Source organism: Pelophylax lessonae, assembly GCF_965119305.1.
Source record: "Pelophylax lessonae genome assembly, chromosome: 9".
Lineage (NCBI taxonomy): Eukaryota > Metazoa > Chordata > Amphibia > Anura > Ranidae > Pelophylax > Pelophylax lessonae.
The window spans coordinates 242,941,444-242,957,114 of NC_138776.1; the positions used below are offsets into that span (position 1 = coordinate 242,941,444).

The 15,671-nt window shown below is 45.2% G+C and overlaps 1 protein-coding gene across 1 annotated transcript in view; it reads left to right on the plus strand.

The window, feature by feature from the left end:
• The window catches only part of LOC309564342 (uncharacterized protein), a gene marked incomplete at its 5' end in the record, with an annotated part of 150,245 nt that overhangs the window by 113,799 nt on the left and 20,775 nt on the right, over positions 1-15,671 (plus strand). The window contains 3 exons of the mRNA XM_082268968.1: positions 2,838-2,894; positions 8,933-9,040; positions 9,101-9,225. Coding sequence (XP_082125094.1) covers positions 2,838-2,894; positions 8,933-9,040; positions 9,101-9,225 — 290 coding nt within the window. The remainder of the gene's footprint in view (positions 1-2,837; positions 2,895-8,932; positions 9,041-9,100; positions 9,226-15,671) is intronic.

The following is a 15,671-nucleotide window of genomic DNA, read 5'->3' on the forward strand; positions in this document are numbered from 1 at the left end:
AAGTGAGCTATAGAACAAAATCCAGTGATTTAAGTCTACAATATTATTAAAAATAAAATCTAAATATTAAATTTAATGTATAATTAAAGGTAATTTTGCGATTAAACATAAATATAATATTATAATGTCAAAAAGGGCATTAAAGCAAACCAAGCAATACCCCAAAGAAATTCCACAAAAGACAAAATGCAGAAACTAAATGAACTCCATTGTTTTTTTTTTTTTTATGGGAGTTCACTATGTTTTTGTTTTTTCTTTTTGTTTTTTTTATGGGAGTTCACTATGTTTTTGTTTTTTCTTTTTCTTTTTTTTTTTTTTTTGCTTTTAGTGTTGTTGCTGTTTATGTGAATTCTTTGGGTTTTTTTTTTTTTTTTACTTTATATTGTCTTTTTTAGTTTCCCTTTTTTTCACATCTGTTTTTTTTTTTACTTTATATTCTCTTTTTTAGTTTCCCCTTTTTTCACATCCGGTTTAGATAATAAAGTTGGTATATAAATTTGTAAATCATATATGTAAGGGCAGTGCAGCTTACTGCTGTCTGTGTCCTCAAAGGAGAGATTCCACTCTACAAAAAATTATGACAAATCCAAAATTTTACATTTGAGGCATAGTCTTCCAATGTTCAGGTGACGACTGTTCAAGAGAGGAATTCTCCTTACTCTAATAACAAATGTATCTGTAGTCCTTTGGACCTCACTTTTCAAGTTCACTGTCACGCCAGAGAAGTGAATCCTTCTTTGTAAATGTTTTATTGTTGATTCCCACTGCAGCATTCATAAAGATTCTAGACAAATATTAACTATCCCCTAATGGTCAGTACCTGCACTTTGAAAGTCATGTCCCTATGAGAAAGCGCTCAGGCCTGATAATTGGCTGCTTAGGTACCAGGCTCTGCATTGTGACTGTTGTGTTTCCCTATATCTAAGGGTTCTGCAATTTTCAAGGTGGTTGCAGATGGGAGGAAGTAGAGTATGTTTGGTCACCTGGAGATGCTTGCCATATGCCAGGGAAGGGGGGAGGATTTTTTAACACAACTTTGCTTTTAAAAGCCCTGCTTGTCTAAAGGCCACTTTATACTACCTCTAACTGTGGCCATGATTAAAAAAAATGCACAGTGTTTCTCAGTGTGAGGGTGAATTTGACCTCCTCCCATGATGCAACTCAGGGACGTAACTACAGGGGTTGCAGGGGTTGCAATTGCAACCGGGCCCCATGCTCCAGGGGGCCTGTGATAGAAGGGGTGATGAGGGAAGCATGTAGAGAAATCATTGTCCTCCTTTTTCCTCCTGTGGCTGCAGGAGGAAAATGGAGGAGATTGGTTCCTCTGTATGCTGCCCCCGCCACTCCTCCTATCCAGTTCACTTGTGTTCTGCTGTCTCTGGGTCCATGTGTGCTCCCCTGGCTCCCCCCCCCCCTATCCACTGTGCTCCCTTCCCTCTCCTGCAGGGGATGTGTTACAATAGAGAACCAGGAAGGGGTTGGTAAATATGTAATTTACTAGCTCCTTCCTTTTCTGAATGGACAGAGTCATAGTCAGTGACATTTTAAAAAAAATTAAATAAAATGATAAAAAATAATACAATTAAAATACCAAAAAATAAAAACTACTCACACCAGTGGGTGAACTTCCAGGATTGCAAAGGCCACACTTGCAACCGGGCCCTGGCATTCCAGCACCATGGGGAGGCCTCAAGTTGGCAGGAAGGGGGCCCACTGAAGAACTTGTGAAGGGTCCCGCAATGGGAGTAAAGGGCCCCAGGATCAGTGGGAAGAGCCCCAGGCTTGAAGGGAAGGGCCCCGGCCAGGGGTCCGGGGTCCGGGGGGCCCTTCATGGTTTCTTGCGCTGGGGCCCTGAAGGTTCTAGTTACGCCTCTGATGCAACTCTTGGGCCTGAATGACCAGTCTATAGAGTCAGAGTACTGTAAGGTTGGGGTGACATCACCAATCCGTCTAAGTTTTGGCATTTTCATGGTGGCTACCATTGAGGAAGGGGTGGTGGGATAGTAGGGGACAGATGAGTAATAGGTGATCTGGGGGGGTTGACTTTATACTGACATTGCCTCCTAACTCTGAATAGGTATGGTGACAGGGTCGTTGTAAGATGTCTACAAACATCAGAAAATGTTGGCTAATCTGGCAATTTACAGCTGGATATGTTTTTTATTTTTAAACTAGGCACCACCGGGCCTGCCATTCTTCGGTGGCATTAGCTGGTTTCTTTTATTTAGAATTATATTATGATATATTATTTATCATAGAAGTTAGTGCTGAGCATGTTCATAAAATGGTCCCTTTCTCTAATGAATATGTGTATGGTTTCCACCTTGGTCTATCCTCTGAAAGATAAATGGGCGGCCAGATCTTGCAAAGTCCAGTTTCAATGTTTTTTCATTCATAAAGTCAGGTTGTAAAGATCATAAAAAGTAATAAAATTTTATTTTACTGTACTATTGTGCTGCAACCAGCATTAAAAAGCATGGTGGGAATTCAGATCGCTGCTAAACACATAGCAAAGGAGTTTGGGTCTTCACCGTTTTTTGCAGCCGGACTGCTTTACAGTATTAGAAATCCAAGCTGATCTTTCTGAAAATGTATAGAAATGTAACATGTTCAGGGGATTTGTAAGATCCACAGATGTGGTTCCTTCTGAAATCTGATGAGAAGCACTTGGTACCTTGGTATACCGCCATATAAACCTTCAAATAGTCATATTTCAGGTCAATGACAGGTGAAATGTGATTGGTTTCTACAGGTTATTTTTCTTTGTGCTATCTTATTGAATATGCCTGATACAGCCATGTGAGAAGACTGACTTCATTCTCTCTTTATCTCTGCAGACATGATCCGTCTACTGGTGCTGCTTTTGCTGGGAACAGTCTATGCCCAGGAACCCGGTGAGCTGACAATCTATATATATATCACAGCAGTCTTATATTTTTTGTGATCTATTCCTATTTTATTGCTCCCGTACCATTTACAAGAATATCATTTTAAAACAGTTTCACATTTTTTATACATACAGTGTTAAATTTTCAAAATCGTCTTCATAAAAACAATTGTGAGCGCATTCTCCAGTGGCCATCTATAGGTCAGATGGGCAATCAGCAGTAATACACAAGGTACTCTGCGAAATTTTAGGCAGGTGTCAAAGAAATTAAGAATGTGTTCAGAAACAGAAGTGTTAATAATTCATTTTTAATAATTAACAAAATTGAAAGTCAACGGACAGAAGAGAGATCCAAATCAAATCATTTAATGTGACCACCCTTTACCTTTTAGACAGCATCAATTCTTCTAGGTACACTTACACACAGTTTTTGAAGGATTTCGGTAGGTAGGTTGCTCCAAACATCTTGGAGAACTAACCACAGATCTTCTGTGGATGTAGGCTGCCTCAAATCCTTCTGGCTCTTCATGTAATCTCAGACAGAATCCATGATGTTGAGATCAGGGCTCTGTGGAGGCCAAACCATTACTTCCAGGACTCCTTGTTTTTCTTTACACTGAAGATGGTTCTTGGTAATGATGTTAGGTGATGGCGCCCTCAATGTGCAATAGGTGTGGATAGCTGCTCCTTTATATGAGGTGATGAATCACATTAACCACTTAAGCCCCAGAAGATTTTACCCCCTTCCTGACCGGGGCCTATTTTGTGATTCGGCACTGCGTGACTTTAACGGACAATTGCGCGGTCGTGCGACGCTGTACCTAAACAAATTTGACGTCCTTTTTTTCCCACAAACAGAGCTTTCTTTTGGTGGTATTTGATCACCTGTGCGTTTTTTTGATCATGCGCTATAAACAAAAAAAGAGGGTCAATTTTGCGAAAATAACAATATTTTTCACATTTTTTTATATGAAATTCCCCAAAAAAACCCCGTAAAAATCAAAAATTTTTAACATTTTGGGCCAATTTTTTTTTTTTTACCATATGTTTGGTAAAAAAAATTGCAAAAAGCGTATTTTGATTGGTTTGCGCAAAAGTTATTGCATTTACTAACAAAGGGAAAGATTTTTGTCATTTTTGTTGTTTTTTTTAACGCGTAATGGCGGCGATCTACGTTTTTTTTTTTTTGGTACTGCGACATTGCGGCAGACAGATCGGACCCTTGACTGACATTTTTGACACTTTTGGGGTTACCAGTGACATTACTACAGTAATCAGTGCTATACATATACATATAGGTGGCACTGATGGTCACTGATAGGCGGCACTGATGGTCACTAATGGGCACTGATAGGCGGCACTGATGGGCACTGATAGGCGGCACTGATGGGCAGCACTGATGGGCACTAATGGGCACTGATAGGTGGCACTGGTGGGCAATAATGGGCACTGGTGGGCGGCACTGATAGATGGCAATGATGGGCACTGGTGGGCAGCACTGATGGGAAGGGCAATGGGGGGCTCCCTGAGCCCTGATTGCCATCCCTGGTGGCCATAGTAGGCATCCCTGGGGTCATGGGTGGGCATCCCTGGGGTCATGGGTGGGCATCCCTGGTGGTTCTAGTGGCAACCCCCCCCTCCCCCCGAGGGTCTGGACTGGTAATCAATGATCTGATTACCAGTGCCGACCCCCCCCCTGTCAGGGAAGCCGCCGATCGGTGCTCCTTTACTCATGCCTGTCAGGCACGTACTGAGGAAAGCCGATCAACTGCTCTTCCTGTTTACTATGTGACCAGCCGTGATTGGACACGGCTGGTCACATGGTAAAGAGCCTACATCAGTAGGCTCTTTACCGAGATCGGAGATGCGGGGAGTCAGACTGACACCTCGCATCACCGATCGCCGCTCTGCACGCCCCTGGGGGGCGCGCAGAGTGCATTATCCTGCCACCGTCATATGACGTCCGGTCAGGATAATGCAACCAATTTCCCGACGTCAAACGCCTATAGGGCGGGCGGGAAGTGGTTAAAAACAGTATAAATGAGATTTTGCACTCAAATGTAGCCGTGCCTGCCTGGCACTAAGGTTTCTACAGCATGTGTGGATGTAGGCTGTAGGGCGCCGGATGGCACACTGGTGTCGGGACAAGGTCATCCAGCACCCAAGGCAAGGATGCCAAGCTGTGCCCCCCCCTCTTCCCTTAGGGTTAGGGTCAAGGCGCCCCCCCCCTTCATCCCTGCAATAAGCCATTACGCCCACGGCAACTGTCCCTCCTGCCCACCACTTGCCCTGCTTGATGGTAAATACATTGTTCACTTGGAGTAGCGCCACATCTATATTCACTACATATATACAGATATATCTTTATGACATTGGCTGTATGTTTGGGTTAGTTGTTCTGCTGCAGAATAAATGTGGGGTAAAGCACACACCTCCCTGATGGTATGACATGATGGATAAGTATCTGCCTGTATTTCTCAGCATTGAGGACACCATTGGTCCTGATCCAATTTCCAACTCCATTTGAAGGAATGCAGCCCCAAACTTTCAAGTTTCCTCCACCATTCCTCACTGTGGCCAGCAGACACTCATTCCCAGATAACAAGGATAACTTGCTTGCTATCTGGGTTATTGTACCATTCTCTATCCCTTGGCCAACAAACTGCCTCCCGTTACAGCAAAATATTTCCCAATTTGACTCCAGTCCAGAACACCTTCTGCTCTTTTTCTGCCCCCCAGTTTCTATATTTTTGTGCATAGTTGGGTTGCATAGCCTTGTCTGCACATCCTATGCATGAAAACAAAGGGACTGGGGTGCAGAAAAATGACAGCAGGTGCCCCGAACTGATGATAAAGGTAAAGGGTTGACATAAATGAATACAAGCTGATCATTGTAGGCATCAATGTTAAATGGTTTGTCTCAGCCCTGTAACTGACATTTTGGCCAAAAAGTTTAGTCCGATAAAGGAAGTTGAAAAATAACAGACATACTGGCTGGATCACCATGTGAAAATAAAGGAATGAAACTTAATAAAACAAAACTAATGCAATCACCATCTAAGATTTGGTAAGCTGCCATATAATTATTTTTTGTGTTTGGGGCTTAATATCACTTTCATTTAAAAATGAGTTAAAAACATTTTAGAAGCTTCAAAACAAAGCCCTACAGTTTGTTTTCTTTAGAAAGCAGCCACAGTCTGATTTTGAAGGCCTGTACCGTGCCAGCATGTTGCAGAGAAGGACCTTTGCTCTTTATTTGGAAGCAGTGGACTCTCTGCAGTAGTCCTGAACACCCTCTGCTGAGTCAAAGCCATAGCATTCCAAATTTCCAATTAGCACCGAGCATGAGCTTTGCTTATTGCAGAGCTATAGGTCTGACTCAGCTAGCGGAGTGTATATTAAAAAAGAATAGCACACACATGCAAAAGAAATGACTATCGAATATGGAGACAATCCATAAATAAAAATGGGGATTTGGTCCCACCATATGGCCATAGGGTGCTCAAGCCCACCACTGCGTCAAAGTACCCCATTGTCAGTGGGTCCTACACTATCCATAAAAAATGGATGAATCCAGCCTCTCTAACCCTTGGAGATAATACTCCTTGCTGGGAGAGATGTGCAACTGCACTACAAGGGACTCCTCCTATATCTACTTGATAGTGGACACTGATAGAGTACAGGTGTGTGTGGGGGGTGGGGTGCTCAACCTCAGAAGTCTGGTCGGACCGAATACATAATAAACAAGCAAAAAATTGGGGGAGCAAACCCTGAACATGTATATCTAAAGCCGGTGCAGCTATGAACCAAGCGACATGTATATTAAACACTTTACCGGTGCTCACGTTGAGCCTACTGCGGCAAAGTGGCTGTTGTAGGTCTGACGACGTAGACCTACGTCGGCAGACCCTCCCCCTTCTAGGCGGCGCGTGCGCGCCGCCCGGAGGCGCGCTCCCGCTGTATTCAGTCACAGCGGGAGTCGGGCCAGGGGAAGAGCGGCGGCGATCGCCGCCGCTCTTCCCCGATCGTCGGGGAATCGAGTGTGGAGATCCGCCCGCCTGTGTAAACACAAGCGGGCGGATCTCCGAAGTGACAGGCAGGGTCAGATTGCAGGGTTCAGCATAGCTGAACCCTGGATCTGTCCTTGTGTCACTCAGTCACCTCCCCCCCACACATGTTAGTAAGCACCAGGCATACATTAACCCCTCCCTCTCCAATAAAATTAACCCCTTCACTGCCAGTGTCAATTTTACAGTAACAGTGCATATTTATAGCACTGATTACTGCAGTAATGACACTGGTACCCTCAAAAGTGTCAAAAATGTCAGTCAGGGGTCCGATCTGTCCGCCGCAATGTCGTAGTCCCGCAAAAGAAAAAAATCGCAGATCGCCGCCATTACTCGTTAAAAAAAAAAACACCAAAAATGACAGAAATCTTTCCCTTAGTTAGTAAACGCAATAACTTTTGCACAAACCAATCAAAATATGCTTATTGCGATTTTTTTTACCAAACATAGGTAGCAGAAAACAAATTGGCCAAAAATGTAAAAAAATTTTGATTTTTACATTTTTTTGGGGGGGAATTTCATATAAAAAAATGTGAAAAATATTGTTATTTTTTCAAAATTTACACTCTTTTTTGGTTTATAGCGCAAAAAGTAAAAATCGCACAGGTGATCAAATACCACCAAAAGAAAGCTCTGTTTGTGGGAAAAAAAGGACGTCAATTTCATTTGGGTACGGCGTTGCACGACCGCGCAATTGTCAGTTAAAGTCGCACAGTGCCGAATCGCAAAAAGTGGCCCAGGCATAAGACAGCAAAATCCTCCGGTGGTAAAGTGGTTAAAAAAGAATAGCGCACACATGTAAAAGAAATGACTATCAAATATGGAGACAATCCATAAATAAAAATGGGGATTTGTGCACATCTCTCCCAGCAAGGAGTGTTATATCCAAGGGTTAGAGAGGCTGGATTCATCCTTTTTCATGGATAGTGTAGGACCCACTGACAATGGGGTACTTTGACGTAGTGGTGTGCTTGAGCACGATATGGCCATATGATGGGACCAAACCCCCATTTTTATTTATGGATTGTCTCCATATTTGATAGTCATTTCTTTAGCATGTGTGCGCTATTCTTTTTTAATATACATGTCGCTTGGTTCATAGCTGCACCGGCTTTAGATATACATGTTCAGGCAGAGGCGTAACTAGAACCTTCAGGGCCCCAGTGCAAGAAACTATGAAGGGCCCCCCGGACCCCTGGCTGGGGCCCTTCCCTTCAAGCCTGGGGCTCTTCCCACTGATCTTTGGACCCTTTACTCTCGTTTACTCTCGTTGCCGGGCCCTTTATTACGGTCCCGCAGCGGGACCCTTTCACAAGTCCTGCAAAGACAGCAGAACACAAGTGAACTGGATAGGAGGAGTGGCGGGGGCAGCATACAGAGGAACCAATCTCCTCCATTTTCCTCCTGCAGCTACAGGAGGAAAAAGGAGAACAGCGATTTCTCTACATGCTGCCCCCGCTGCCCCTCCTATCCAGGTGTACAGGGGAGCTGCGCAGGCCCCCTGGGGCATGGGGCCCGGTTGCAACTGCACCCCCTGCAACCCCTGTAGTTATGCCCCTGTGTTCAGGGTTTGCTCCCCCAATTTTTTGCTTGTTTATTCAGCTAGGGGAGTGTTGGGCCTCTACAAAGAGAACAATGCTGCCCGATAGAGAGCTAGGACCATTCTCTGCAGCATGCTGACAGGGGACCAACTTTTCTACTCAGGCTGTGGCTGCTTTTTCACAGACAACAAACTGAAAATATAACTGGGCTTTATTATGGTGGAGGTGAGTGTAGTTGGGAAGTCAGATTCTGACATTTGGTTACACAATTCTAGAGATCTGAAATTCTGGTGCTATCCATTTCCACCCAGAAATATTATATCAATTTTATATCAATCTTCCATGCAGTAACTCAGAAATCAATTGACACAGCAAGAACTTAGTGTGGTTTGGCACCAATTAAATTCCTAATTTTAAAACACTTCAATATTTTTCAGAAGATTTTCAAAATGACTTTGATAAACTAGTCGATCCAAGCAGCCAGGAGAATGATGATGATGACATGCCCAAGGACCTAGAGGAAACTGATGACATGCCCGAGGACCTAGAGGAAACTGATGACATGCCCGAGGACCTAGAGGAAACTGATGACATGCCCGAGGATTTAGAGGAAACTGATCTTAATGACCTCAATTTAGAGACGAGCCACAATACCTCATTGGAATGTGACTCAGAAGCCACCTGCCATTACAAGCTGTTTACCTGTGCACAGAAATACAGAAATGCTCAGGTGCGTAAACATGAAGAAATGTGCTCTGTTTATGAATGAAGACCCAAGGAGGAGGGGGCTAGTGGAGGCACGGGCAAAGAGTAGCCAATCAGATTCCAGCTGTCATTTTCAACCTCTAGAGACATCTAAACTGACAACATATTACTTTTTCAGTGGAGCCACACTCACTTTTATTATTTTATATACCGTTGTAGAATAGAGTGAGGACCATTCTAACATTTCCCCAACAAAAGCATTGGTATTGCTATCTGTGTCCCTAGAATTTATTTCCCACTTCTTATTAATTAAGTGCCTGTCACCAGAGCAAGAGGATTTTTTTCCCCACACTACCTGCTCCATGAATATTTCACAACTGTCACTTGGACAGGGGTCCCCAGTGGTAGATTTCTCCTCTCCTGTTCCGGTTTCACACCTAAAATTTTAGATTTTCCATCACTTTCTGTCCTAGATCAGAAGCAAGGACCACTATAAAAAATAGAGAGAATTTACACCAATCAGCCATGACTTTATGACCACCCACCTAATACTGAGCAGGTCCTTCTGGCAGGGTGCCACCAAAACAGCTCTAACCCATTGAGGCATGGACTCCACTAGACCTCTGAAGGTATGCTGTGGTACTTGGCACCAAGCTATTCGTAGCAGATCCTTTAAATCCTATAGGTTGCAAAGTGGAGTCTCCATGGTTTGAACTTGTTTTTCCAGCGCATCCAACAGATGCTCAATTGGATTGAGATCTGGGACATGTGGAAGCCAAGTCAACACCTCAAGCTCATTGTTGTGTTCCACAAACCATTCTTGAACCGTTTTTGTAGTGTAGCAGAGTGCATTATCCCACTGAAAGAGACCACTGCCTTCAGGGAATACCGTTTCCATTAGGGGTTTAATTGATCACCAACAATGTTTAAAATGGAGTTCCACCCATTTTAATAAGTTTAGATGTATGTAATCCCCTTTAAAAATACTTTTACCAATGTAAACTATTTTTTTTTGCAAGGAAATATCTTTTTTCTTCTTTATTCATCCGCACTTCCGGGTCCGGCCGCCTATAGGCAATTACGTCACTAGGCGATATGCAAGGGCTGCTGAGATGTATCCCAGCAGCCATTTGCGAATCGCTTAGTGACGAAATCTCGCATTATTACACTGGCACCAGCTGTACTCAGCGATGGATTGCTTGGAGTCTGCGCTCCGCCCCGCCTGCGCCCCGCCTCTTCACTGAGAGGAGGCAGGGCGGAGGCGGAGCAGAGCGCGGACTCAAAGCAATACATCCCGTAGAGCTCACTGAGAGAAGGCGGGGCAGAGGCAGAGCGCGGACTCAAAGCAATACATCCCGTAGAGCTCACTGAGAGAAGGCGGGGCTGAGGCAGAGCGCGGACTCAAAGCAATACATTCCGTAGAGCTCACTGAGAGGAGGCAGGGCGGAGGCGGAGCAGAGTGCGGACTCAAAGCAATACATCCCGTAGAGCTCACTGAGAGAAGGCGGGGCGGAGGCAGAGCGCGGACTCAAAGCAATACATCCCGTAGAGCTCACTGAGAGACGGCGGGGCGGAGGCAGAGCGCGGACTCAAAGCAATACATCCCGTAGAGCTCACTGAGAGGAGGCAGGGCGGAGGCGGAGCAGAGCGCGGACTCAAAGCAATACATCCCGTAGAGCTCACAGAGAAGGCGGGGCGGAGGCAGAGCGCGGACTCAAAGCAATACATCCCGTAGAGCTCACTGAGAGAAGGCGGGGCGGAGGCAGAGCGCGGACTCAAAGCAATACATCCCGTAGAGCTCACTGAGAGGAGGCAGGGCGGAGGCGGAGCAGAGCGCGGACTCAAAGCAATACATCCCGTAGAGCTCACTGAGAGGAGGCGGGGCGGAGGTGGGGCGGAGCACGGGCTCAATGCAATACATCCAAATACAGCTGGTGCCGTTGTGATAATAATGCGAGAATTCGTCACTAGGCAATTCGCAAGGGCTGCTGGGATACATCCCAGCAGCCCTTGCGAATCGTCGAGTGACGTAATCGCCTATAGGTGGCCAGACCCGGAAGTGCGGATGAATAAAGAAGAAAAAAAGGTATTTCCTTGCAAAAAAATTAATAAAAATAGTTTCCATTGGTAAAAGTGTTTTTAAAGGGGATTACGTACATCTAAACATATTAAAATGGGTGGAACTCCACTTTATGTGGATGTTACTTGACACATATCACATTCTTAAATAGCAGGACCCAAGGTTTCCCAACAGAACAATGATCATTGATCACACTGCCTCCACCAGCTTGTCTTCCTCCCATAGTGCATCCTGGTGTCATTTTTTACCCTGGTTCATCAGACCAGGCCACCTTCTTCTATTGCTCCATGGTCCAGTTCTGATGCTCACATACCCATAGTTGGGGCTTTTGACTATGGACACGGGTCAGCATTGGATCCCTGACCAGACTGTGGCTACACAGCCCCATAAACAACAATCTACAATGCCCTTTTTTTTTTTTTACACATCGACTTTAGGGGACAATACATTTACTTGCTGCCTAATGTAGTCCAATAACTTTCAGATGATATTTTAACGAGATAATCAATCGTAACATTTTGACTTAAAACTCAGGACACAACATGTGATATGTCAGCCATAATAGCAAGAAGTTCCAGGAATTTGTTAGGTGTAGAGTTTTTTCAGGTGTATGTGTCCTCGCTGAAGAGATTCTCCTCACTTCCTGTCCTAGTGACCACACAGGAGTGTACTGAAGAGTGCCTGAAAAAATTTTGTCTCACTTAAAAGCCTTTTTGAAATATTTATTGGTTAAGAAGAACAAATAACAGCCAACACGTTTCAGGTGAAAAGAGCCTCCTCCTTCGTCAGGGCTTGAGCAGTCGATGTTAATTAAATTATATTAGGATGCACTAGGGGACGCGTGTTAAGGTTTTATGAAGGCAAATGTCTTATGACATTAAAGGTAGCCGGATGCTTAGATATTTCAAATGCTGAGCTGGCAGCAATGCCGACCTCTGGAGATTAAGAACTATCCAACCTCTCCAGAGAGCATATTGTGAGAGATACGTTGTGCTCCAGATGCTGAGCAGATTGCTCCCGGAGTAGCGGATTGCCCAGGTATCCCAGAATAGGCACCCTTATTGATTAGTATGGAATGACATGGTTGCTTTCAATCACCTGTAGGTGGCGCACAACCATATAAGTAAGGAACAAAAAGCTGTGGGGTGCAGGACTTTTAAGGTGCTCAGACACAGAACGACAAAAGATTATTTAAAAAGATATAAACATGTATTTATCAAAAGGAGTATAAAAACATTCTATACAAACAAATGTTCAATGTACAAAAGTGGCATCATTCACTGCGCTTTTGTTTCCAACCGGTTTCGCTGTTTCGGCTTCATCAGGGAAAGCGTGAGGAATTTTACTATTGAATGAACAGAAACACAATGGAAGTCAACATATCCATAAAAACAGTATACAGCAATTGCAGATACACAGAGCAAACGGCTGAGCTTAATTAGCCATGCAGAGATTCCTAAATAATAGCTCCATACCTGTAGACTAGGGGTGGGGAACCTATGGTCCGGCCCCCCATGCAGCTGAGTCTGTGTCTCTCAGCTGATCTGTCAGAAAGGAGCCGATATTTCCTGTATAATTCCTGCTCTGTTCTGACAGTCTGAGTGAGTCACAGGTGGAGTGATATCAAATGCACTCCGCCTGTGACCAATACAGGAAACATCGCCTATTCCTCCAACGTGGCGCCGCTACACTTCTAGCCAGCATTTCCAGCCAGCAGCACACACAGCAGTACCAGCCAGAGCCAGCAGTACTCACAGTAGTACCAGCAGTACACACAGCAGTACCAGCCAGAACCAGCAGTACCCACAGCAGAACCAGCAGTACTAGCCAGAGCCAGCAGTACCAGCCAGAGCAAGCAATACCAGCCAGAGCCAGCAGTACCTACAGCACAGTACCAGCCAGCAGTACCCACAGCAATACCAGCCAGAGCCAGCAGTACATGCCAGCAGTACCAGCCTGAGCCAGCAGTACCCACAGCAGTACCCGCCTGAGCCAGCAGTACCAGCCAGCAGTACCCACAGCACAGTACCAGCCATCAGTACCAGCCTGAGCCAGCTGTACCCACAGCAGTACCAGCCAGCAGTACCCACAGCTGTATCAGCCTGAGCCAGCAGTACCATCCAGCAGTACTCACAGCACAGTACAAGCCAGCAGTACCAGCCTGAGCCAGCAGTACCCACAGCACAGTACAAGCCAGCAGTACAAGCCAGCAGTACCAGCCTTAGCCAGCAGTACCAGCCAGCTGTACCCACCAGCAGTACCTGCCAGCAGTTATTTTCAAAACTTACCACCACAAAAAAGTCGACTGCGCTCCAGACTGACCGACACAAACCTGGAAAATCAGTTGCGAGTAGCAACATCATTAATACCAGCTAACATCACACACCTCACCAAAGAGAAGCAGTTGCAGCTATCACATTAGGGGTGAGTTAATTAAATGTTTGACCAAATATAACAGGCTAATTTTTAAGGTTATAATTTTGTAAGGCCCCCGAATGGTTTTATAAATACCCAAATGGCCCTTGGCAGAAAAAAGGTTCCCCACCCCTGCTGTAGACTGTACAGAGCACTGAGATCAGTTTGGTGATGAAAGTGAGTCTGTCACCCAGGACCGCGCACACCAGTGGAATTAAGGAGAAAAGTCCATATACCAGATCTCCCACAGAGGAGGTAAGAGGCCAGCAAACCAAAGGTAAATCTGCATTGACAACAGCATCATATCAAATAAGGCCCTAAGGCAGGGATCCTCAAACTACGGCCCTCCAGCTGTTGCAGGACTAAACGTCCCATGAGGCATTGTAAAATTCTGACATTCACAGACATGGCTAGGCATGATGGGAATTGTAGTTCCTGAACAACTGGAGGGCAATAGTTTGAAGACTCCTGCCATAAGGCATTTTTGGCAAATTGGCTCTCAAGTGTAGCACTACTCCCTTGGGAGCTGTTTAAAGCGGATTTCCCTGGGTTACCCATAGAAACGACTTGTAAAACTTTAGTACTTTAGATTCTTTGCTCAGTCAGTAAACAGTTCAGGGGATTTGGTTTTTTGTTGTTTTTATTTTATGATGGGATGGGAGAAGGGATAAGTGGGATACTCCAACTTAGCAAACTATGCACAAACTTGAGGACTTCTATCGATGTTGAATGCGGCAAGGCCGCTGCTTCACCCTGCCACTAAAGTGAAGTACGAACTACTTGGTAGATTACTCTTCAGGGTTCTACTTGGCACCCCCTTTACTCACTGACTGTGTGCGCTGACCTTCTGTCTACTGACCTCACTAGAGTGGTCCCCTTCCTGGGCAGACCCCTTGGCAAGCCCCCTGGTACTCACGGACACTGTTTTTCCCACATAGCTCTGCCTGTAGCTCCACTGTCAGCTTCTCCAGGACCTTCAAGGCTCAGCTCCACACCTGACTCACCAGGCCGACTGCTTGTAACCACTTTTCTCAGTATGCAGAAGGAGAGACAGCCGTCATGCTCCTCCTGGGACTCTGCTTCCCACCTAAGACGACCTGTCACATGTGTCCTCAGTTTTTATGGTCAATCCCAGGATGGGACTGTCACAAAAGCCTGTGTGTCACTGGCTGGGTTTCCTCCACTGTCCAACAGGCTCCCCTATTGGATACAGTGGGGACACTCCCTCAGACCAAGTGAACTCACACCTGGACACATGTAACAGGCATAACTAACAGATCAGGCTCCCCATGATAAGCAGATGGAGCAAACAAATGCTTTACCTAGCACCTATCTAGGAGGGTGCTACACAAGACTATCATGATTTAGCTTCTATAGTTTACTTACATATACCAAGGTAACACAGACTGAAGGAGCCCGCAGCATCCACTGGATGGAACTCAAGAACGCTGGTGAACTGTTAATGTGCAACAAACAAAAATCCGGGCATTACTGATCCTTTAGCCACTTCAAGTCTATATGGAGGGAAAGGCAGCAGGTAAGTAGCCTACAAGTCTATATGGAGGGAAAGGCCGCAGGTAATATGGGAAGTAGCCTACAAGTCTATATGGAGGGAAAGGCCGCAGGTAATATGGGAAGTAGCCTACAAGTCTATATGGAGGGAAAGGCAGCAGGTAATATGGGAAGTAGCCTACAAGTCTATATGGAGGGAAAGGCTACAGGTAATATGGGAAGTAGCCTACAAGTCTATATGGAGGGAAAGGCCGCAGGTAATATGGGAAGTAGCCTACAAGTCTATATGGAGGGAAAGGTCGCAGGTAATATGGGAAGTAGCCTACAAATCTATATGGAGGGAAAGGCCGCAGGTAATATGGGAAGTAGCCTACAAGTCTATATGGAGGGAAAGGCAGCAGGTAATATGGGAAGTAGCCTACAAGTCTATATGGAGGGAAAGGCCGCAGGTAATATGGGAAGTA